The 24,471-nt window shown below is 47.8% G+C and overlaps 2 protein-coding genes across 2 annotated transcripts in view; both read right to left on the bottom strand.

The window, feature by feature from the left end:
* Positions 1–10,181, bottom strand: part of AMOT (angiomotin) — a 56,356-nt gene extending 46,175 nt beyond the window's left edge. Inside the window, exon 1 of the mRNA XM_050310548.1 lies at positions 10,033–10,181. The gene's annotated coding sequence lies outside the window, so the exon portion shown is untranslated. The remainder of the gene's footprint in view (positions 1–10,032) is intronic.
* Positions 10,182–12,347: 2,166 nt separating this feature from the next.
* On the bottom strand, positions 12,348–23,546 carry PGK1 (phosphoglycerate kinase 1). The gene is made up of 11 exons (XM_050310549.1): positions 23,366–23,546; positions 20,971–21,021; positions 20,261–20,416; positions 20,008–20,152; positions 17,805–17,908; positions 16,992–17,111; positions 15,955–16,069; positions 15,480–15,659; positions 14,755–14,932; positions 14,391–14,489; positions 12,348–12,799 (listed from the first exon to the last, which is right to left on the bottom strand). Exons 1-11 carry the CDS (start codon positions 23,428–23,430, stop codon positions 12,759–12,761), a joined length of 1,254 nt encoding a protein of 417 aa, XP_050166506.1. The 5' UTR covers positions 23,431–23,546; the 3' UTR covers positions 12,348–12,758.
* Between the last annotated feature and the right edge of the window lie 925 nt (positions 23,547–24,471).

Here is a 24,471-nt window from a genome sequence, read left to right as displayed (position 1 = left end):
CACTGCCCTGGGGAGCCTGGGCAGTGCCCACCACCCTCTGGGGGAAGAACCTCTTTCTAATATCCAGTCGGTCCTGTCACTGGTCACACAGAGCAGAGACCGGAGCTGCCCCTCTGCTGTCCCTCGGGAGGACCACAATGTAGACCACAATGAGGTCTCTCCTCAGTCTCCTCCAAGCTGAACACACCAGTGCCCTCAGCCGCTCCTCCCACGGCTTCCCCTCAAGGCCCTTCCCCATCTCCGCTGCCCTCCTTTGGATGCTCTCAAATGGCTTAGTATCCTTCTTATGTTGTGGTGCCCCAAACTGCCCCAATATTGCAGGAGCATCCACAGAAGTCAGACCCAAGGCCTCGCACCCGACCCACTAAGCCAGTGGAGTGAAACAGGTTTATACCAACGTCCACCGGCCAAGGGGCTGACTCACCCACTTTTTCCTGGCCAAATGCTGAAAATCATTGAAAGAGAAGCAAGACCTGATCATGACTAACTGCACATAGGCAGTATGTTAAAGGAGTTCTCCATATGTAATGTTCTGCTTAAAAACCAAAATGTACGTCACGGAATCTTCCAAGGCTCAGCCCATCCTAACAGGAATTACCCACAGACCTCTACCACTCTACCACAGCTGGACTGATTGGTCAGTGTGGGAAGAGGAGGTAGAAGAGACTTCAATTCTTTTCTCCAAATACAACCATGGTTTTGCTTTGTTTCAGCTTTTTACCGCACAATAAAAGATGACGGCCACGCTCAGAGTTGTCTTCTGTCTAAGGCTCTAAAGCCTGGGATCACACTGTAGAATTTCAACTTCTAAAATAGTTTATCTTTAACTATGTCACAACCTTTAAAGTAAAGCACTCAAAAGCCAGTAAAAGGACCCCAAAATGACAATAAGAAGAAAGACTTAAGCCAGTCTCCCTCTTTTAGGCCTAAGAGCAGTTGGAGAATGACAGTAATACTGTCAGCTCTGCAGTGGAACCAGCCTCTGCATCAGAGAGCCAAAGCTCTTGCTCTGAAATGGGGTAAGCAACACCAACTTCTCCTTGCCCCATCCCTGTAATCAGGGCAAATCCCCAGCCTAAACAAAGCCGAGATAACAAACTGGTCCTTGAATTGGGACTTACTTGTGTACAAACAACGGTACCCTGCCTTTCTCACAATCCACCTCCAGCTTTTGCATACAGAGCACTAGAATCCTCCCCCAGTGAGGTCACTCCTGTCCTGAACTCAGGAGGAGAATGATCTCCCAGTGACAGCTTCCACTTGGCTCCTGGTCACTAGCTTGGAATTTCAAGTAAGAGTGAAACAAAAAAAAATGAATGAAACTGTCACAGTGTGTCCACAGCTGGTTTGATACATGAAAGCCTGACCATGCAAATATGAAGCCCATTAAGTAGTCCCAGTATGACAAGGTGTGGCCATAAGATGCCACCGATTTCCAAAAGCACTAAAAGTGAAAACACTGGCCACATGTCAAATCCTTGCACTGTGAAATTCTGCCTTCACGTGAGGAGAGATGACATGATTCAGCCATTTACCTTTTAATTGCTCTGTGCAATTAACAAATCCTTTCTGACATTCTCAACTCCTAACACTGAAAAGAAGCTCTGGACAAAAGTTCAGGAAGTCAAATTGCAGAAATCCCAAATGCAGCATATATAAACCTCATAACCGACATCCATTCACTGGAACATTTCACGGGAACAAACGTAGGAACGCACATGTAAGCAGCTCATGAGCATCCCATAACCTTACAGTCTGAAAACGCCAAAGAGAAAGGGCAAGGCAGGAGGAGCTGCTGAAGCACAAATTTGCTGTGGGGTAGAGCTGTAAGGGAAATACACAGCTACAGCGAGTGCAAGAGTTATAAAATGTGCCTCAGTCACACATCCTGTCTCCCTCCCACACGCTCCAAGAAAATATGGGAGCAGAGTGAGAAGGCAGAATCATCAGGAAAGCACAACTCTCGCTTGGTGCCGGCACTGGGAAGGGGTGAGCCTTGCCTGAGGCGCGTTAACCCCAGCTCCTCTGCCGCTGTTTATTCCAGGAGCACTGCTCATGTTTAACCCACAGTTGGGGATACCAGCACTGTGGAACTGCAAAAGAACAAAGCTGCGTGACATCCAAATTCTTCTCCTTAGTAGAGCATTCTCCCTCTGTATCCTCCCTTCACCCAGCTCCCGCCCAGCCCATTCCTCAGGAGCTCCAGCTCATCTGAACGGCTGCCAGCAGAGGAAGTGAGCGGTTTCCATACACACATCACGCCACAATGTGGGAATTCAGGAAACAACACAAGAAAGGGGTTCCTAATAACTGCTCCAGCGTCCTGGGGCCAATCTATGCACAAAGGTGACGGCAGTTGTGTTAAAAAGCACGGAAGACAAACTCCACAACGGCAACTAGGTTCAAAGCAGGAAAATAAATCTTGGGCTTAGGAAGTGTTTGGATGACCTGGAGTTGCTCCACCTACAATTTTTTAAGAGGTTGTCCTTCACATTCTTTAAAATTCCTCCATCTTAGACTTCCTCCCTCCAGGAATCAGTGTAGCTCTGCTGCCCTTTGTCCCCAGCAGCTGCAGCTCAGGAAGCTGCTGATATTATCCCTCCTGCACAGACACCACCGCTCAGTCAGTGGAGAGGGGCATAAATTAATTTCCATGGCTCTCTGCTCTTGGGCCAGTTTAACAGAGCTTTTCTTCTTACACATAAAAGTAAACCCTTGGCAGGGCTCAGAAGTGCCATTACCTCTTGGGACCAGACAGAACATCCCCCTCACCACTAAGGCTGGAGGTTCTTTGCCCAGTCTGTAAACACGTTGTTGGGTGAAATAAGGTCCCTACAGTAGATAGACAGGAATGCAAGAAACAGTAAAAAAGACTAAGAAGAGGAGCTGAGTACATTTCCCAGGTGAGCAGGAGCAAGGAAACGACATTTCTGAAAAGGGAGATTGTATTTCATGTCACAGAAGCCAAAGTCATAGAATCACAGAATGGTTTTGGTTGGAAGGGACCTTAAAGACCATCTCATTCCACCCCCTTGCCATGGGCAGGGATACCTTCCACTAGACCAGGTTGCTCCAAGCCCCGTCCAGCCTGGCCTTGAACACTTCAGGTCAGTTTGACAGATAGATTCATTGAAGAGAAAGAAGTGAACCAATACAGGTCCTGCCATTGGGTACAGCTGGAGACCAGCTGCAACTTCTGCAGAGGATCAGAATCGATCTGACAGACACGAGACTGAGGCATGAATTATGTGTAAACCCAGTTATCATTCACCAAGATGGCAATGACAGGTATTCACAGACCAACAGCACCAGAAATTACTACCATGAAACTTGACATGCACGGAATCACTAGAAAAAAAATCTCCTTCTCAAAACACACAAGCAGGAATAGTTCCACACTGTGTACTCCTCTGGCCTTCACTAAGTAATTGCTGTGTCTTTCTACACAAATGTATTATTTTGCCCATTCTATATAATCAAACTTTGATGACCACATAACTTCTGGGGGGGGAAGTAACTGATACAGAAACTTTTGCATAGCCAACTCAACGTCCTGCCTATATTGTGATTTATGTTGTAACACAGCTCCTGCTCATCTAAGGTTTTGCAGAAAAGATTTTCAAAAGTATGTCAGCCTGGGAGGTACCTCTAATGGAGTGGAACTCCAGTGCAGCATGGTTCCTCAGGAGAAGAAAGGGCCTGCACAGGAAGGGGCAGGAAAGGAGCAGCTTACACAGTGAAATGCAATATAGAGGTCAGCAGTCCCACGTCACCCGTGAGGTGATTGATCAGGTACCACCTGTAAGGAGAATTATTCTAACTGCTGAACTCTGGCCCCTTTCTGTGCAGAATTTCAGAAGACGGACGTGGAACCAGGAGAGTGATAAACAACTGCCAACTATGAAAAACTAAACGTTTCAGCTTTGCCCTAAACACATTCACACCCCAGTGCCCTACAGCTAAATGCCCCCAGTACCTGGGGCAAAATACGGACAGCAGTCCCTACAAGACACTGTTCTTCTCCTAGAAAGGGTTCTGTAAGCTGTTAACTGATGTCAATTATATATTAACAACCTTGAGGTAGGAAAGTTGACCATCTCCCTTGCTTCCCTGCACTCTTGCCTCTCACGTCTCTTTAAAAAAATCTGCTGAAATAAATTAAAAGATTCCTTCAACGTCCAGTGGATTCAGATCAGAGTGACTGTAAGAGTAAGACATGGAGGCCCTGGACTTCAACACAGCATCTGCTTGGCCTCAGTGACTAAAGAATGATGAAATTACACAAGAACAAGATGCACAGCAGGTTCTGCAGCAACAAAAGAGATCCTGATATTGCAATGACCATAAAGACTGTGAGGGGACAACCATGGCTGCTGTCAACCAAAAAGCCTCTTCCAAGTCCCCAGGCCTTATCATGGTGCAACTGTACTGATACAATACCACGGGGATGGGGGAGAGGAGGTGCTTTTTGATTTAAAGCTCCTGTAACTTCATTTTAATGCTGATGTCAGAAGCAGACTCAGGACTGAGAAATGAAAGAGGCCCAACCAACAGCAATCTTTGGCTGGAAGCAAACTTCCATAGGCTGGGAAGTTTAAAGGTATGAGCTCAGTGAAATCCTGAGTGCCACACACATGCTTAGAGTTCTACAAATTGTAGGAGCAGGACCATGTTCCCCCAGCACAGAGGAGCTGCACTGAAGAGTAAACAGCTTATTCTGAACATGAAATTAAAGAAGAGAAATGAAAGGAGAAATAATTTTATGTACAACAAAGGTCAATGCATTGGAACAAAGTAGATTAATTTCTGTTAAATGACTGCTTCAAAAAGTGGTGATTCGAATTTTTCTGAACAAACATAGTTGTGCTCCTAAAAACAATCCTGTAGTAAGCTACAAAAATACTGATAATTAGAGACAGCAGGGTTATCAAGTTGCAGGTAATTGATTAACATTTTGTTTTCACTTAAATGAAAAACTAAAAGTAGAATTAGGGAGCAAAGTCTGATTAGATTTTAGAATCGATTTCACACACTCTGGAAGAGTGACAGCACTCTCTGCTGGTGATCTTCGTTCAACAGTTATTGAGAGAAAAAGGAGGAATGAAAATGCATTATGTTCTTGTTATGAAATGCCATTTTTCTTTTAAATGGATGATTAATTACATCTTAGAGCTAGATATGTTTTTGGAAACAACACAGTCATTACTAAGAACTGCACGTACTATGGGCAATCATCACTCACTGGGATAAATTTCACTGTCACAAATAAACATCTGATGTAGATGCTTCTCTCAGCAGAAAGCACTTCTGTGGTGCTGTAGCACAAAGACAAGCTGGTGTGAGAAATTCCCATGATGCCAAATCCCTTGGCTCCACCCTGACTTTCCATCAATTTTAGAGCTATGCCAAGAAAAACAGCTCTCCTTACAAAAGTCCTAGTACAGATCCCACATCTTCCCTGTCACAGTGGAGATGCTGCTGCTTTAATCAAAGCAAACCTGCTCCCAAACCTGTCTCTGTTCCACCCTTTGCCCAGGAAGCTGGAAAGGCTTTGATTTCCTCTCCCCAGGATGCACCCAAGCCTTGTCCACACCTCCCCTGGATTACCTCACCACACCTGAGCCTGCACAGGGACAAACACACCAGCAGCAACAACATCAACCCAAAGCCAAGCACCCAGCTGAGAGCTGTCCCAGTTCCCAAACTGTGCAGGGATCAGGCATCAGTAACAAGGGTAACAACTGGCAAATTGAATCCACGTGCAGCTCATGCAAGTGTGGGAAACAAAAGAGACAATGTTAAGGACAGAGTATGCATTAGCAAAGGGTTTGAGTTTCTTGGCTTTTGCCATCTGCTTCCCAAAAGCCATTTTTCAAGGTAGTTTTTTGTTTTTTAGTTTCAAATGTAGTTGTGGAAGGACATCATACTCCTTCTCAGCTAACTAACTAAAGCTCAGTACACACTGAATCCAGAAACTGCAGCAATTAAGGTGAAGTTCTGGAAGTTCAAATAGAGGGTCAGAAATTGAAACCCAGGGCCTATTTCACTGTTTCAGTCAGTAGATATTTGTGTATTCAGTGCAGCAAGATACACAGCACTTTCAACCATTTTTCTTTATGAAGTAAAAATTGGGAAGAAGAGCTCCTGAATTAGAGAAACTGCAGAAACAGCTTAGAGCCTTAAAAGGAATACACACACTGGTAACAAAAGTGAGTTTCAACATAGTCGTAAGCCAAAGTCAGGAATAATTGTTGTAACGCCTTCTGCTCCTGACAAATCTCAGATTCAGAAGAGCTTCACATCTGCTGAGAGTCCCGAGAAACTTTCCAAGCATTCAGGGCTCACCGACACTTGGCAGAGTAGGACAGAGTGACAGCCAAGCACAGCTCTGAAACACTGCAGGAGGAACAGACATTCCTGCCTAAGGGATCCGAGCAAGTTTCCCGGCATAGAAAAGGACAAAAGGTTTAAAACCTGAAGTTTTCTACTTTTCAAGGAAGTTAATATCGTGGACATAACAGCACCCAGCAAGAGATCAGTGATCTACCAGGATGAGAAGGTGCTCAAAGCCTTGAGAACCTGAGTAACTACAGGAAATTAACACGATTACTTCTTTAATGTTATTAACTATACATTTCAGACTGCTCCCAAATATTCTCTTCCCACATTCCTACCCACACCTCTACCTCAGTACCATAGGAATTCTGTACTCAGCTCTGTCTCTTGATCATTAATGCACAGACTCCTAAGCTTCAGACTTCAAAGCAATGCAGGGCTGAGAGTCACAGGCACAGGACTGGGACAGTGTCAAACCCTCCCTCCATCTGCTGTTTGACTTCACTGTACAAACACCTCCTTCTACAGCAGGGCTAGGAAATCCACTGATTTATGTAGGGCTTTCCACAGATTAAGTTAATAAGGGAACCCAACAGTGCTTCATCTCCCTCTGCCTTCCAAACAGTGGGAAATCAAAGGAAATGGGAATGTGTCCCGGGGTAAGAGAAAAACGTGAGTGCTCTACAAATATGCAAGGGGAGAAACCAAAGGCTTCATTGTGTGGAGATGCACTTCTCCAGGAGCCCTCTACCCTTCTCCTCCCTCCCATAAGTCACACATGATAATGTTCTTAGGGAAACTTGGTTCAGCTGCAAAGCCTCGCCCACACTGATCGTCACCTATAAGGGTGGTGGTTTAGTTTTATTCCTGATTTTTCTTTTATATTTTTCCTTCCTTTGTCCCTCGCTGCTTTCTTCTGTTCTGACCCTCCCTCTTTCTGCTTCTCAAAATGTCTGCACTCCCTGCTTATCTCTGCAGGTTCTCTCCTCTGTCATCTGGAGCACATTTCCAGTACCACCATCAATGCTCAGAGCTCCAGTCATGCCTCACTGCCCCAAAGCTCCCAGCGCATCAGATGGAATTACACTCAACACGGCACAAATGAAGAAATTACAGCACAGATATATCAAGATATAGGTCTCTCCAAGACCTAGAGGGCTCAGGGACTCATTTTAACGTAACTTGCAATCAGCATTCCTTTGAGCTACATTTGAAAATTACACCAGCATTCCCTGGCAAAGATTAAGCCCCATGAGGGTCAGGCAGAAAGGCAGTCTGGGCTTTTCCAGCTTCATTTGTAGCTGCTCTGGTATCACCAACTTTCAAGGAAACTACACACCACCAGACTAACACAGGTGCAGTTTCTTTAGTGGTAAGAAAGCTAAGAAAGCCACAGGTCATCAGACTCAGGAATTTTCATGGACAAGATGGCCTGTGCCTGCTCTGAGCTGTTGGACATCGCGGTGGTACAGAGGGAGAAGCTGTTGTAGACACACACCCTTCAAAGTGCCTTAACCAGCCTCGTGGTCCCTCACAAAACACTGGGCTAAAGCAAAGTGCTGATGTAGACGGTGTAACAGAGGAATGATTTACCTTCTGGGAAGGTGAAATGTAAAGCCAAACTCAGAACTTTCTCTGCCTGATGAGAGCGTTGTGATTAGGTCATCGCTGAACACTGTGGAACCACAAACCGGAGCAAAAACGTTCCCACAGAATAAGTAATATGTGACAGCGGGTATTTGGAATGAGAACAAGATTTCATCCACATAGCCCTGCTGCTGAATCATACAGATAAACAGCTGCCCTGAGATGGCCAGCTCCCCACACACAGGTGTCACACAGTTTAGCAATCCAGAGCCTAAATTCCCAAACAGGAGAGTTCACGTCCAACTTTGATGAAATCTGACAAGGTGTTCAGAGCAAGTTTCAGGGTCAGAATTCTATTTAGGTTGTGGATCAACTGGATCCAGGCTACAATCTTCTTTATACCTCTCGGACTCTGGCATGAGCAATGCTTCTAATTTCCAAATCCTATTTCTCTAAAAAACTCAATCAGTTCTATGCCCAACCCTGCTCAGCTCAGGCTGGACATTTTGGTAAGCACAAGATCTGTGTTCAAATGACAAGGTAAGGGACTTCAGTCTCCAGACTGCTTTGGTCACTGAAACACCCCTGGGGTCCTGCACTTGGAAGTACCTGTTGCAGGGGCAGACAAGTCAGGAGAGGGAAGATTTGTGGGATAACGGGATACTCTCCTGATCAGGGAGATTGGGTTACAAGGCCATGCCTTTGAACACTGTCTTCTTCAGTAAAGCACTTCAGTTTACAACTGGGGATTTCTCTTAATTAGATTGTACTCTGAATTATTTATGGCCTATAATATCTGCAGAGGCTGCCCAAAGCCTAAGCCTTAATAAGGATAATTGGAATAATCATATTTTTACCTCTTTTGTAAAGCACCTTGAGCCTTGCTGATGAGAAATGCTAGGGCAGGATTAGATGTTTAATGAAAAATTATCATTAAAAAGTGGAGTAAAAATGTAAAATGAACTAAAGTGGAATTTGCTATTTTATACTGCATTAGAGCTGAACTGAGGATCATTTATCAGAGGCAACACTGAAAATTTTAACCAGAAAACTGAGTGGGGATCTTCTTGATGCATCTCGTGATGGGAGAGTGCAGGTGGGAATGCCAAGGACCAGAGTCTGGGCCTGGATGTTGTGAGAAGTCCAAACAGCCCACCAGGAGCCTAAAATATGAAAGTGCTGGGCTGTCCCACCACAGGCTGGACACTGGTGGGACCCTGGCTGGTTACAGCACCCAAGCAAAAGCAATGAGTATTTAGGATCACACGAGTCCCTGTGTCCACCACAGCTCCTCCACAGTAAAGATCTGGCCTTCCAAGCACTCACCTTCCTCAAAAAGTAACCTGGCATTGAGGCAGACGGGATTTGAGCTGCTTAGACCATGCGGCAGATACCGCTGTGAGTATTTATGGCCCCACCTGACTCAGTCTAAGGAGAGGCCTGAGGGCAGAGGGAGCAGCAGGGACGGCCAAAGCCAGCGCCTCGAATGGGCTGGTGGGATCCCACCCTCCGACAAGGCACGGACACAGAGGCAAACCCGTTAATTCTTTGGGGATTATCACCCTCGGACTGGCATTCTGTTCTCTCGGAGATCAAAGCGGGAGGATTTGGAGACGTTCCTATTCATTTGGAGTTGGGGCAGGTGCGGATGAGCTCCTGTGGGACCGGGACGAGCGTGAGGGAAGAGGAGGGCAGAGCAGGGACCATCTCCCGCAGCTGGGGCAGAGGCCCTGGACTGTGGGGACCAACACAGCTCCTGCACTGTCCGGAATTGAAAATGGACCTGGCAAGGGGCAGGAGGGCTCCGCGTCCCCTTCGCACCGACCCCGCTGTCCCCACTCCCACACACCCCCAACAGCCGCCACCGCCCCTCATCGCCGCCTCCCCACGACCACGCTCTCCCCACACCGCCCGCGGCAGCGCCCGAGGGGTGTCCGCGGTCCCGGGGGCTGCGGGGTGAGCCACAGAACCGCCCCCCAGCCGCCCTGGAAGGAGGCCATCCCCGTCAGGGACCTCCCCTCCCCGCCTCGGGGGGACCGCCCGGGCGGTGCGAGGAGGGGACGGCGCCGGCCTTCAGCCCCCTCGGAGCGGCCTCCGCCCCGCTCTTACCCCGCGGGCGCCTGCCCCGGCGGCCGCCCGCTCATCCATCCTGCGCCGCTGCCCTCCGGGCTGACAAAGCCGGCATGGCAACGAGGGACACCGGGGAGCTCTGGGAAGTGCCCACCCCAGATGCAGTGATTAACTTTCGCCAGGCGGCTGCAACTACGGCACCCGGCATCCCCCGCCGGCCGCGCTGCGGTGGCGGCCGGGAGCTGTAGTTCTGCCCGCCCGGGCCAGAGCGGCCTCGGCTCGGCGGAGCCTCGGGCAGCCACGGCTCGAGCCAGGAGGAATCCCAGGGTCGATTAGGATGGAAAAGACCTCTGAGATCATCAAGTCCACCCTGTGCCCCATCCCCACCTTGTCCTCCAGCCCAGAGCACTGAGTGCCACGGCCAGTTGTTCCTTGGACATCTCCAGGGATGGGGACTCCACCACCTCCCTGGGCAGCCCCTTCCAATGTTTAATCACTCTTTACATGAAGAAATTCTTCCTGATGTTCCCCCTGCCCCTCCCCTGGCACAGCCTGGAGGCCGTTCCCTCTCCTCCTGTCCCTGTTCCCTGGGAGCAGAGCCCAAGCCCTCCCGGCTCCCCCCTCCTGTCAGGGATTGCAGAGCCAGAAGGTCCCTCCTGAGCCTCCTTTTCTCCAGGCTGAGCCCCCCCAGCTCCCTCAGCTGCTCCTGCTGCTCCAGCCCCTTCCCCAGCTCCGTTCCCTTCCCTGGGCACACTCAAGCCCCTCAGTGTCGTTCCTAAATTGAGGGGCCCAGAACTGCCTCCAAGGATTCAAGGTGCAGACTCGCCATTGCCACGTACAGAGGGGCAGTCAATCACTTCTCCGGTCCTGCTGACCACACTGTTCCTTATAGAGGCCAGGATGCCACTGGCCTTCTTGGCCACCTGCTTTTAATGTTTCTTCCACAATGCTTCTAACTAGCACTATTCCTTGTCCCACAAAAACTCTCAATAAAAGCAATAAAAATGTAAAAGCCAGACTGTCAAAGATTCATGTCTAGAAAGGTTGCCATGTCAAAATAATTTAGGAAGACCAGTCTGACTTCAGAGGACATAAAATTTAATAAGAAATCTCTAGCTGCCTTAAGAACATTTTAGTACCTGGCAATAGAACCCAAACACAGGTGCTAAAAAGTATTAATAGGCAAAGCTTAAAAAAGTCTGGAAACCCTGTCACTCAAGTAATCAGCAACAGGTCATCAAGTGTACGGCTCTTGTGATCTCACAGTGAAGTGTTTCATCCATTTTTATTTACAACCCATAAAGTATCTCTCTGGCCATGCAAGGTTTGCTGTGTTGAGCACACAGAACACTGCATGAAACAAGCCATGTGGAAATAAAAGGACATTTTAGAGATGTGAGTACGAAGCATCCAAGGTCAGGTGGAAAAAAGCTTTTAAGCACGGACATCTTCACTCACAGGACATTACTACGTGCTGTGTTTGATTAAAGATAGCTTTGTTTTGTTACTTTGGATGAAGAGAGGAAAAACCCAGCAGAGGTAGTGGCCACACACCAGCTTCCACTGGAACCATCCAGAAGGGAGGGATGGAGGGAAAGCCTGTGACTGCTCCATGGGAATCCAGCAGCATGGGGGCATAAGAGGGACACGAAAATGGGCTGTGCTGTCACGAGGCCTTGTTTGCAAAAGCAAAGACAAGGAGAATGTATCAAAAAACATGGTGAAATGTTTGCTTTTGTGGCACTTGATTTCCAAAATCCAGTCTTTTTGTGGCTGACAAGCTCCCTCCTTTCTTTGCCTCGTTCCTGCAGCTGTCGGGGGTCTGCACTCCTGCCTGGGGAACATGAGTACAGCAAACAAGCCCTCCCAGAAAAAAACTGCAGCATTCATGCACAATCAGACAATGCTTGGGAGAGTCACAAAGGAGGGGAGGAGGAAGAAACCATGGCGCTGCAGTCATTTGCATTATTTCTAGTTCCTTTGCAGTAGTCACTTTTAGCTTCAAAATGTAACAATTATGTATTTCGTATTTATTTCAGCACTACTGGGTTTTAATTTGCATCCCACCATGATCAAGTAAAATCTGGCCAAGAGGCTGTGGCTGTTGAAACACATGCTTTCATTTACCATTAGGTACATACACAGAAATTAAAAGTTTGAACATAACAGCACATCCTTAACAATTTATTTCCCTACCAACCAAGTTTGGGTGCTTAGACATCCACTGGACAAACATAAAAAGGAGATTTAGAAATATAAGTAGTTCAAGTAGGAAAATTAACTCTGATTCCCAGTGCTAGAAAGAAGATATTTTAATTGTAAAATCTGAAATAAGGACAACACACAAACTGGGAGCACTTTAAATATGTTTATTCAGCAGCTATTATAACCAACCTCCAAAAAACTGGAGTCCCCTCTTGTTTCTGAACCGTGTAAAGTGATGAAATGCCTCTAAGACGGAAGCTGAACAGTGCACTCCTTTCTGAGATACATGTCTAACAGGGATTAATCTCTTTGAAAAGGCAAAATATAAATATATACACTCTAAATTCACAACAACAGTTTCAACTCACTACGTTAATTTAAGTGGGATAACAGTGGACAAACCCACATCATGTAAACTGCAGTTGGAAAATCTCTGCTGCCTCCTCCTCCAAGCCTGTCCCGTTTACATTCTGGGATGTGCCTCTCACAGAGCTGGAACACAGAAGCTGAAGTGTTGGATCTCAGGGGCGTGCACAGGACGGGACGTGGGGCTCTGCTCTCTACACGTTGCTCAAGGCATCCACACCAGGAAGAACCTTCCCTGTGAGCAGATAAAACACACCAATAAAGTTAAGAACTGTGCTCAAACAATCCAGCTTTCCTTCACAGCTCACAACTGCAACGGTTGTACATGTTAAAAAAACCAAACAAAAGTAAATCAGAATTGCCAGGTTGAGAGTGGAAGAGCTTGGCTCCACATATGCTCCTGAGGACCACTGTGGCCACAGGGACACTGCTCCACACAGCAAGTCCTCCTGCAGCCCCTCCCAGTCCCACCTGCATGTCAGCAGAGAGATTCCCAAAACACCCAGCCATCAATTCCCAACTAACAGTAATTCAAGTCTCTAAGGTCACATCCAAACATCCAGCGTCTTTTTCCACTAAACTGGATGGCAAATGGATTTTTTATTGGATTTAAGGAGTTGCTGCATGTTTTCTCCAATCCCCAGTGGCATATAAATTAGAATTTTGGACCGTGTGGTGGACATTTTAAGAATTAAGGAAAAAAAGCCTCCTACAAGTCATAAGTCTTTTACTGGGACTAAAACACCCAGATCAAGATATTTACACGTCTCAATCCAACTGATGGAAGCAAGGAATATGCTCATCTTTCAGTATGAGTGCCCAGATTATTCAAGTGCAATGTTTTCTACAGCCTTTTTAGCCTTTTTGTCCTACTTTAATAATGAAGAGACACCGCTCTGGTTTTGCCTTTTTTCAGAAAACTGACCTTCTAATGCTCAAGCTGTGCAACAGGACTGAATTTTAACATTGTTAACAACTCCCTGGTTTGCTGCATTTTCAGGGATTTTTTTTTTCCCCCTTTTTAATCTTCAGAAGCTTTTCTAATTAGCCAGACTTCCGTTACATTTAAAAGATCACACGCACAAACCCACATTTTGGGCCAAAACCTAAGACAAGTTTGTCCTTTTGAACACAGTGTTTCCTTCCAGCCATCCGCATTCCTCCCCTTTCCCATCACTCCCTAGGCAACAGAAACAAAAGCTCTGTCTCCCATCTAACTGCTGGAAATAGCAGCTGCAAGGCAGTTTATTGCAGTTTCTGCTCTGCAGAGAAGCTGACAGCATTAGGGAATTTACACCCGCTGGGGAACAGCCAATGACCAGGGGAAAGGAAGAGTACAATGGGAGCACAAGTAAAATTGGAAGAACGCTGCCAATCCTCACCATTTTGAATTCCAAGTACCCTCCTGCAGGGCTGTCACTGAGCACTAGAGGGCTCCCCAGAACCAGGGAATTCCAAACCTCTCGAGAATTCCAGACTACTCCGATGAGATTTCCTTGGCAGAAAGGGGGCACTTTAACAGGCTGGTTAGCATGTCCTGGGGAATCACCTACAACAGCCCGCTCTCAGTTTTGGTTTCTATTCCAGCATTTTTGGTTTCTGGGAGGGGCAGACTGGGCTGTTTGCAGGAATACTCCATTTTCCTTCCTCTATGAGGACTACAAAAGAGCAGCAGGAGGAGCTCATTGCTCCAAAGCTATGCCCAAACTCCACACGGTGGGACAGAGAAGACATTCACTCTATTGTTGTGCTTCCTTGGCTACCAACACACAGTAGAGCACCCAGAACTCTGGATTTACTCAAAGTGAAGATAAAAGAGCAGTTACCCTCTAGCAGCTCCAGGCTGGCACCACCTCCTGTGCTGACATGGCTGACTTTATCCTCAGTGTTCCACTTAGCACAGCAAGTAGCTGTATCTCCACCACCTGCAGCACAAACAGAATCAATGAGACACACAAGAAACTCAGATTTTATTCACCTGAAGGCCCACAGCCTTGCTACAAGCTGGTTCTGCTCCCAAACACTCAGCATCAGGACATGCAGCAGTTTCTAAAGCCCCATCTGCAAGCTGAAGAACAGATGAAAACATGAGGAAAGGAAAAAAAATTGACAAGTATTTTTAACACGATGCTGGCGAGCAGAAGCTCCCTTGGGGCGTTTAGAATAACAAGAACAAACACAACTACTAACCAATAATGGTGATGCAGCCTTTTCCAGTTACTTCCACAACTTTGTCCATCAGGGCTTTGGTTCCTTTGGAAAACTTGTCCCACTCAAAGACCCCGACTGGACCATTCCACACGATCTGCTTGGCCCTTCCCACGACTTCAACAAATTTCTTCACACTTTCAGGGCCGCAGTCCAGGCCCTAAGGCAAGGGAGAGAAGCCACAGATACAGTCACTGCTGACCCTCACCTCACATCCCCCATGTCCAGCTGGGATCCCCTCACCCTGGATCTGAGGCCAGAGTGTCTCTGCATGCACTGACAGATTTGCCAGCAGTTGCTGCAGGAGGGGGGAGTCTGGTGTGGTATTTATCTTCCTAATACCAGTAAGTCAATTTTAAACCAATGTCAGATGCTCGAAGCCTTAGCTAGAAACCTTTGCCAACTCTACCTCAATTCCAAATAAAAGGGATTCCAAATAAAGGGATTTCTACTGCAATCAGATCTGAAAGTTGTAGAGGAATTTTGCTGTTTTAATCCAAATCTCACAAAAGCTACTTTAGACTAAAGATATTCAGGATAAACAACAGGGCTGCAATTTCATTAAACCAACCAACTCTATGCAGCCTGAGTGCCCTCAGAAACATTTGCCAGGGATCACAATTACTCCTTCTAGTGCTTTAGGAGGAGTCCTGCCCACCCCATTGCTGCCTGCGCCTCCTTTCAGTGCCTTTCCTCTTCAAACCCACCATCCAGCCAGCAGGGATGCCTGAAGCCACTGTGGCTTCCCCAGTCTGTGCGTGCTCATCAAATTTGTCAGCAGTGATGAAGTCAACGGGCAGAGTGATCTTCACACCGTTCTTCTCTGCCTTGGCCATCAGGTCCTTGACAATTTTTGACCCTTCCTCATCAAACAGAGAGTTGCCAATCTAGAGAAATCATTTGGGAAAGAGAGCAAAACGTTTGTTTAGTTGCTGGTCGTTACAGAAGAGAACAGCAGCAGCCAAACCCCCAGCCAAACTGCTCAGCAATTCAGGAGAGCCTATTTTTTAAAGCATCTAGTGAGACATGGGCAGTAATGTGATTTTTGCAAAGGGATTTTCAAGTAACTTCTCTCTCTTCCAGAGAGCTGAGATAGCCAATGTCCCACAGCAGGACATACAGGGGTATTCAGAGCAAGTTCTTTACTAGGAGCAGACACAGAATTAATTGCTCTCTTCTTACCTCCATGTTGTTGAGCACTTTGAGGAAGGTGAATGCCATTCCACCACCTATGATCATCTCATTGACCTTATCCAGCATGTTATTGATCAGCTGGATCTTATCCTGAACTTTGGCTCTGGTAAGAGAGAAAAAGAATGAACAATGTAGCCAGTGGCCAAAACTCCTCAGACAAAACTATCTATCTAGTAATCTTCAGCTAAGACAGAATGAATCCTAGTAAAGAATTTTGGATCAAACCTGAATTAATCAACTTGAAATTTGGTAATGCCAATGTGTGATTGTGGCATGTCATGGTTGTTTTGAGGGAATGAACCAACAAAGGAGTTGTTGGGAATGGGCAGAAGGGGAATTTGGCAAGTTAGCAGGCCAGCATTACACATCAACGTACCAGAGCATTATTCAATTCTCCTTTCATTTTTTTCTATTTAAATATAAATCTCATTTGGCACTTCAGAGCCTGATTTCCCCTGACTGTCCAGCAAAGTTAATTCACCTGAGGACATACACCCCCCAGAGCTGCCCCCTAGACTGGGCACAGACAAAAACAGCCTCAACTGGAAAATATTTGGGCACAAAAGCAGTTACTTGGTTTGCACCTTCAAGTCCCTTTGCAAAGCAGCTGCCAGGGCAGAGCAGGGCCCACCCAGCTCCAGCAGGGCACTGTTGCATAACCACAGGTCGTGTCAGTTTACAGAGTGCTGAGCCTGCAGCTTGTCCCCTGGCCCGGGCAGGGAAGGTCACTGGCAGTGTCTTGGGCCTTGCCGTGGATGTCACAGCCCTACACTGGGGACTGTCTCAGCCTGGGGAACCCAAAAGCTCAAGAGATGATGAACAGACCCTGATCATGTCATCACTGGAACTGAATGGCCAGGGAGCTCCTCTCTAATGCACATCTTACAGAGATCTCAGGACTCAGCCACATATCTGAACTGGAGGTACACTTGAAAGGAAAGCACTTGTTTGAACCAAGGCAAAACAACTTTTACTTTCTTACAGAGCAGTTAGACAAATACAGTCACTGTGTTTTTGAGTCTTACCCCCCAAGGATTGCCAAGAAGGGTCTCTCTGGACTCTCTAGAGCCTTGGCAAAATAATCCAGTTCTTTCTTCATGAGGAAGCCAGCAGCCTTCTGAGGCAAATTGACACCTACCATGGAGCTGCAGAATAAAAGAGTGAAAAAAGGGAAAATTTTCTATCAGTACAGGTGCAAACATCCTGGTGTCTCACATCATTACAAAGCCAATCCTTCAGTCAGCTGCAGCAATGAGAACAGCTGCATGAAAGCACACACAGGGGCTTTGTTTCCCTAGTTTGATTAGATGGCTGTAAGTGCTCATGTTCTGAGATTGGTTTTGCCCAGAAATATTGGTATGCAAGACATTCATAATATTAACTAGTGATCCAAAACACTGAGGGACAAATAAGCATAGCTAGAGCAGAAATTTCATCTTCCAAGACAGCCACTACAGTTTGCAAGTACATATATTTAAACACATTCCATGAGAATAATCACTGAGGAGCAATTAATCTTTTGGAGAAGATGTTTGTTGCAATTGCAGGACAATTTACACAAGTCCTAAGCAAGTAATTTTTATATCTTCATAAAGTCTAAAAAAGTCACTGCAAGTCTTAGGTTCTTGTTTCAGCTGTCTCCTGTTCCCAGAGGCAAACTTGAAAGAGCATACACTGACAACAAATACCGCCAGTAAATCCATTACTCAGGAACAAACACAGCCCAACAGTACTGGGACAAGCCCAAAAGGAAGTTAAAACTCCTTGCAGGCAAAGCTGTGTTCCCATGGCAGACATGGCTCTGCAGCTGTGCCTGTGGAAGGGAAATGGGAACACACCTGTGAGCTCGGTGGGCAGTTCCAAAAGCATCGTTGACATAGATATCTCCCAGTTTGGAAAGAGAGGCTCTGAAAGCATCCACTTTGGCAGCATCAGCCTTGATCTAAAAAGAGAAAGAAGGACAAGTTTGTACATTTTAGAGCTGAATCTGAATCAAAGTCAAAGTCAGCAATGTGTCTCATAAGCCCAAAGCAAAGAAGGGTCAATGGGAGGAACTCATCTGTTCATCCGGTGGGTCACTGTATTTCAGACCCTCTTTCCCAGTCCAGCAGGAGGAACAAAAAGGTTTAAGTGGTTTAAATTCCAGATTAAACTCCCTGAGACTGCTCCAATTCAAGTTTCCATTCCATAAGCAGAGCAGGAATGAACTGCAGCACTACCAACCTCTCTCTCTCCAACAGATTTGCAGCTTTGTGTGGTAGACACAGGTAACACAGGAAGAGATCAGACTAAACAAAGTCATGCTCAATTACTGAAGAAAGCAAGCATGGTCTCCAAGTGCCACAGGGAAAAAGATGAGCTCCAGGAGGACAGATTTAGCAACTGCACTGAGGATTAACTGATGAACAGTCTGATAAATAGCCTGCACACTACCAACATGGCACAGTGAAAGCAGCCAGCTCTGGAAAGCTAGAGATAGGCACAGTGTGTAGTGGGCAACAACAGATATATTTCTGTTAAAAGACTTTTTCTCCATCTCCCAAGCATCCTACCAAATCCTTCTGGAATGGCTTATGCAGTACAGTTTTCCTTCCCACCCTGAAGAGACAGCAGAACTCACCTGGACAGCAAGTGACTGCTCAGAACTAGTTTCAGCCACTTGCTCTTGGAGAACAGCCCAGACTGGCAGTCAAGCCATCACCTCTCCAAGTGCTTTTCTGCTCTAATCAGCTCTCCATCTCATGTCAGGCCCCTGCCAGCACCCAGATGTGACACCACAGGAACAGTGGCAGGAAGGCACTGCAATATGCAGCAGGTGGGTCCAGCACAGCTTGAGCAGAGACAAGCCAAAGGGACTACACAGATTCTGCAACAACGCTAACAACTGCTCCTTCACTCAGTAAACTGCCTGGCTTTATGCACAGACTAAGTGCTCCTGCTGAAACCAGCACCACCTGTGAGCAGAACACAAGAGGTTCCAATGAAGGAACCACTCCCACTGCACTTGCTTTGGAAAGCCCCAGTTTAAGCACTAGTTAGTAATTAGTTGGTAACCTGCAATTACTAGTTAGTAACCTGCAGTCTTGTGCTGCACCACTGTTTCCACAGCACTGCCCTTGCCCTCTGGCAGGATGAGGAGCAGCTCTGACAATGGCACATCTCTCGTGCTCAGTGTGTGCAGTGTGTGCTCTGTATGCAAACACCCACTTAAATCATCTGGGAATTAGAGAAATGCACAAAACCAAAGGACTGCTTCCCAAAGAAAATCAAATCCTGACCCTGCTCTTCTCCCTGCCACATGCTGGCTTGCAGCAGCACGCAGTTCTACCACTGAGTAACTCCAGACTTCCTCGCTTCTCCTTGCCATCTGCACAGGCCCACTAACTCCGAGCTGCCTTCCTAAGGTACAGGAGTCCTGTGTCAGCCCATAAAGGGCACCACTCTGTCACATTCCGCTCCACGCGCTGGATCTGAACGCAGCCAAGGCCTGTGGAAAGCCAACGGGGTCAGCATTGCTAAGAAAAGCAGCTGTCTGGAGCAAGCACCCTTCCTGACCTTCAACAAAAGGTCAGAGGTGCAAGGCTGCCTGGTTCTAGAGAACTGCTCCCAAGAGCAGACAGGCTTCAAGAAGGGTTTGATAATGCCTGTGCTGCAGAATGTTTAAATATTGCATTAACATATTAGCCATATAACCAAGAAAGAAGCATCATTCTTATAGGCCTAGTGGCAATAAACTATCTCCAACAGACCTTGGTTTTTATTTTAGACATCCAAAAATAAAGTCTAACAAAAGCAGCAACCAGTTTCCTGCACAGTCCTATTTTGTTCCTTTCTCCTTCTTTTACAGACTACACCACCTTCAATGGAGTCACCTATAGCCTTTCACTTGAGGGACATGCTGAACTATAGATCTGTGACGTCCCTCTGAGAGGAAAATCACAATCAGTGTTTTAGACAGGCTGATGATTTCTTGTCAATCTGCAGCAAAGGAGGTCGTAAGACCAGAGCTGGCACACAGGAAAGCCAGACTTGAAGTTTCACCTTGTTCCCTGAAGCATCCTTCCCTTTCCCTTCCTCTTCCACGTGGAATCGGAGGTTCTCTAGCAGGATGACAGAGCCAGCAGCAGGACTGGCACAGGCCTTCTCCACCTCAGGGCCAACGCAATCCTTCAGGAATAAGACCTCCCTGCAGACACAAGACAGACCCTGTGTGACTCTTCCTGCTGGGAAGGAAAGCAGCCAGGTCCACTGCCAGGGAGGGCCTGATGCCCACCAGACTGCCCCTCCACCTCACCTGCCCAGGAGTGCCTTTAGCTCCACGGCTACCGGGGCCAAGGAGAACTTGTCAGGCATGGGAACACCATCCGGGCGGCCCAGGTGACTCATCAGAACCACTGATTTGGCTCCGTGGTCCAAGCAGTGCTTGATGGTAGGAACAGCTGCCTTGATTCTGTAATGGCACAGAAAAACAAATTATTCTCCATCCCAGCCTGTTTTCGTGTTTCACTGTTACATTCCAAGTGATGGAGGACACAGAAGTAAAATGGGTTTTGTTGTCTGAAGCCTGTCGGTTGCTCAGCTATCGTAAGAAGTGCCAGGACAGTCTTGAGCATCACTGGGCTTCCTGGGTTAGTCTGATCCTGCACCAACAGAGATGATGGGAATACTGGGCAGTGAGCACACAGTGGTGAACACAACTGGCACCTGCCTGCAAGTGGGAGACAAGCAGGACAAGACATCTGGTATCACTGTTTCTGAACTCCAAGTCTGTGTGTGCTACACTGCAACAATTATTCTAACATAAGCCAACAACTTAACGAGTTAGTGTAGTTTGCTAATAGTTGCAGAGGGTTAATTAACAGTTGCTGGACTTGCTCTGAGACACCTTTAATATTCTGGGATGGGCAATGGCAGCTTAATCACTGTAACGTTCCAGGTACTGGGCTAAAGTCAGAGAGGAAGAAGACTTTGGGGTCTCCATCTGGGATGGAAATCAGGGCTCACCTCTGATTGTTGGTTATTTTGTGATCCTTCATTGGAACATTGAAGTCAACCCTAAAAAAAAAAAAATCAGAAATAAAATTACATATTCAACAAATGTATTTAATAATGAGTGAGGGAACCTGCCAGTAATACAGGTGCTGGCTTGATCAAATTAGAGTAAGATGTTCAGCTCTGCCTTGTACTCAAGTTCCCTTTGGAAATCAGTGTGTTATCAGGCATTTCTGCTTGTGATAACAAAGCACAGAGAACAAACACTGCTTGGATGACTCAGTAAAGCTGGGTCACCAATACCTCCTCAGGCACCTCAGTGGCAGTGATGCTGAACAGGAAATAAAACTGAGACTGAACCTTTTATTTTTAAACAGCATCATCTCAGATCCCCGACAAGGAGACTCCATGGGAAAGACAGTGAATAATGACAAGTGACCTTGTGTTCTCTAATGAGGTCTCTAAAATGCTCGGCTGGACTCCTGTGGCCAGCAGGCAGTTCAAGGAAGCTTTCATTTCTGTTCTCTGCAGCTCTAATCTCTCTGCAGCTGAGTGCTGTGGCTTAGCCCATTCTCCCTGGAAGACCTGACTTAAGATCTAGAGGTAACTTCCTCAGCCGTGCCAGCTGAAGGGATGGGAGGGAGGAGTTTCACCAGCCACGTCTCGCTGGCATCCCTTGTGCCCATGTGCAGGAAGCCTCGTTGCATAAGCACAGAGGCACAGACTGCCCACGACTGGAACGGTGAATCACGAGAGGAGAGCCAGAGTGCTGCTACGGTTCATCTTTCGTCCTGTACGCTGAACAACCACCCAATTCAGCAAGTTGCACGAATGAATTCTCTGACAGACTACTCAGCACGTGAATCAAACGGGAAGATGGAGCAACACAGGAGTAGCTGAGCAGAAAGGAACTGAACTGGCAGCCCCAGGGCACACAGTGGGCTGATTCTAGAAAGGGGAAAGAAAGGCACCATTACCGGGCCATTGTCCCAAAAGGAGAGAATAAAAGAGCAGTTCGCTTTACCTACCCGTCAGAACTACAAAAGAAAGACCCAGCTCAGCCTTCTTCCCCACTGCAGGCAATTGAAATCTGAGCTGCCCTGAATCCTTTCTCCTCCCCATTCCCGACTTCTCCCGAAGCTTCGGCATTAGGGCCGGAAGCTAAGCAGGGTGTGAGTGTACCAAAATCACGATGGACAGAGCAGAGAAAGAAGAGGCATCGGTTTTAGTACTACTGAGAGCACGTGGTGACTCGTTTCAGGGAGGTGAGATGCAGGCAGGAAACACAAAGCCTGGCAGGTCACCCGCGGTGTTTGAGCACTCTCCCACAGAATTGCAAAGGCAGATTTGTGCATTAATTATCAGAGATTTCAAGAGGGCAAACCCAACCCATCCTCAGCTGAGGCCCTGCTGCTCTCTGTAAAACTGCTCAGAAAAGGGAAAAAAACCGGTCAGATAGAAAATAAAAGTCAGTTGCTACAGAGATAGAAAGATCTTTAGTTTTACCCGCTTTAGGAAGCACATGGAAATCCTGAGCAAGCTTCTTCAGTACTCGCTACAGGGGCTGGTTTCTGGTAATCAAATTTCTAGGGAACTACTTCAAAATAACGTTACAGAGACAAGATAAAAAGAGCAAGTTGTCTGACAGACTACAGGTAAAAGAAATTATACTTCTGGTATCCCTGCCTACTCACAGAGTAGTTAACAGACACGCAGTAGCCACATCACAGTGACCTTGAACAAACTATCCCATAATAAGAGCATTTCGAGCAGGCATGTATCACGATGTACCTTGGTGCCCTTATCTCCCAGGATTTGGCAGCAATTCCAACATTAGGCTTTCAGGCCTTGATACTTCATAAATAAGCTATGAATTCCTATTTTAGGGTTTTAGAGCAGGACGCGCTGAATACCTGCGATGATGCCCCATCCCTGGAAGTGTCCAAGGCCAGCCTGGATGGGGTTTGGAGTAACCTGGGCTAGAGGAAGGCGTCCCTGCCCATGGGGTATTTGGGTAGCTGGACAGACCCACAGCTTCACTTTTTTATTAAAATGCTTTTTGAATTTTCAGTGAGGAAAAAATCCCTCGGAAATAAGTCCTTTGGGGTAGTTCTGCTGACTGAAAGCACGGCAGTCCGGCTGGATTTCCCCTCAGGCAGCTTGCGGCCGACACACGTGGGAGCGGAGCGATCCGGGGCGGCAGAGCCGTGCCGGGATTTACACCCTGCCCGGCCGCCTCGGCTCATCGCCGCGGGATGTGGGGGAAAAACGTCACCAAACCACCACAAATCCCACCGCGCCCGGCTTGGGAACAGCGCTGCTGCCTGGGGACACCCGCCCGGCCCCAGCGCGGAGGATGGGGCAGGGCGGCCCTCGGCAGACGCACATTTCCCCCACAACGCCTCACCTCATGACGACCCGCTTGCCCTTCACGTCCAGCTTGTCCAGGGTGAGCTTGTTGGAGAGGGACATGTTTGCTACCGGCCCGAGTCACTCCGCTACCGATCGACCCCCACTAGACCCGCTCGCCTCGGCCGCCCCCGCGTTCTGCCGCAGCGCCGCCCGCGCCGCCGCCACCCCGCCCGCCTGGCCCCGCCCCCGCCGCCACCGATTGGCCCGTCCCGCCCATCGCGCATCGCTATTGGTGGAGCCGCCTGTCCGTCAGCGGGTACCGCGCGCCGCGGGGCGGGGCGGCGGCGCCGGCCCCGGTCACGTCCCACACGCAGCCGCCGCTCCCTGAGGGGCGTCTGGGGCGCGCGAGGTGCGGGCGGAGAGCGCCGGAATTAACAGTTCTGTCTTATCGGAGCGTAAATTACCCATAAATGTGGCGAAGAAGTGTGTGGGTTGGTGGGAATCCTTCAGATGAAGGGCAGCGGCTTCCGCAGCTGAGCCGTAGGCCTGGGGCAGGCCAAGCATCGCCACTGAAGGATGAAAAAAAAAATGGGATATTTTTAAGTGACTTATATAAATAGTTTTCAAGTCAACTGGGAAAAAAAACCAACTCTTTGAAGGGATACACTTTCCGGCAGCGTGGTTTCACAGAATCACAGGATAGTTTGGGTTGGAAGGGACCTTTAAGCCCACCCAGTGCCATCCCTGCCGTGGGCAGGGACACCTTCCACTATCCCGGGTTGCTCCAAGCCCCGTCCAACCTGGCCTTGGGCAGGGATGGGGCAGCCCCAGCTGCTCTGACAACCTCTGCCAGCACCTTACCACCCTCACAGGGAAGAGTTTCTTCCTCATATCCCATCCAACCCTGCTCTCTGGCAGTATGAAGCCATTCCCCCTTGTCCTGTCACTCTAAGTAGTCTCTCTCAGTGCTTCCTGTAGGCTCCCTCCATGTGTTGGAAGGGCACAATTGGGTCACCCCAAAGCCTTCTCTTTTCCATGACAAACAATCCCAGCTCTCTCAGCCGTTCCTCGCAGCAGAGCTGCTCCATCCCTCTGATCAACCTCGTGGCCTCCTCTGGACTTGCTCCAACAGGTCCTTCCTGTGCTGGGGATCCCAGAAGG

Source organism: Myiozetetes cayanensis, unplaced genomic scaffold (genome assembly GCF_022539395.1).
Source record: "Myiozetetes cayanensis isolate MyiCay16 unplaced genomic scaffold, myiCay2020 scf15, whole genome shotgun sequence".
Lineage (NCBI taxonomy): Eukaryota > Metazoa > Chordata > Aves > Passeriformes > Tyrannidae > Myiozetetes > Myiozetetes cayanensis.
This window is presented reverse-complemented; position numbering and strand designations above follow the sequence as displayed.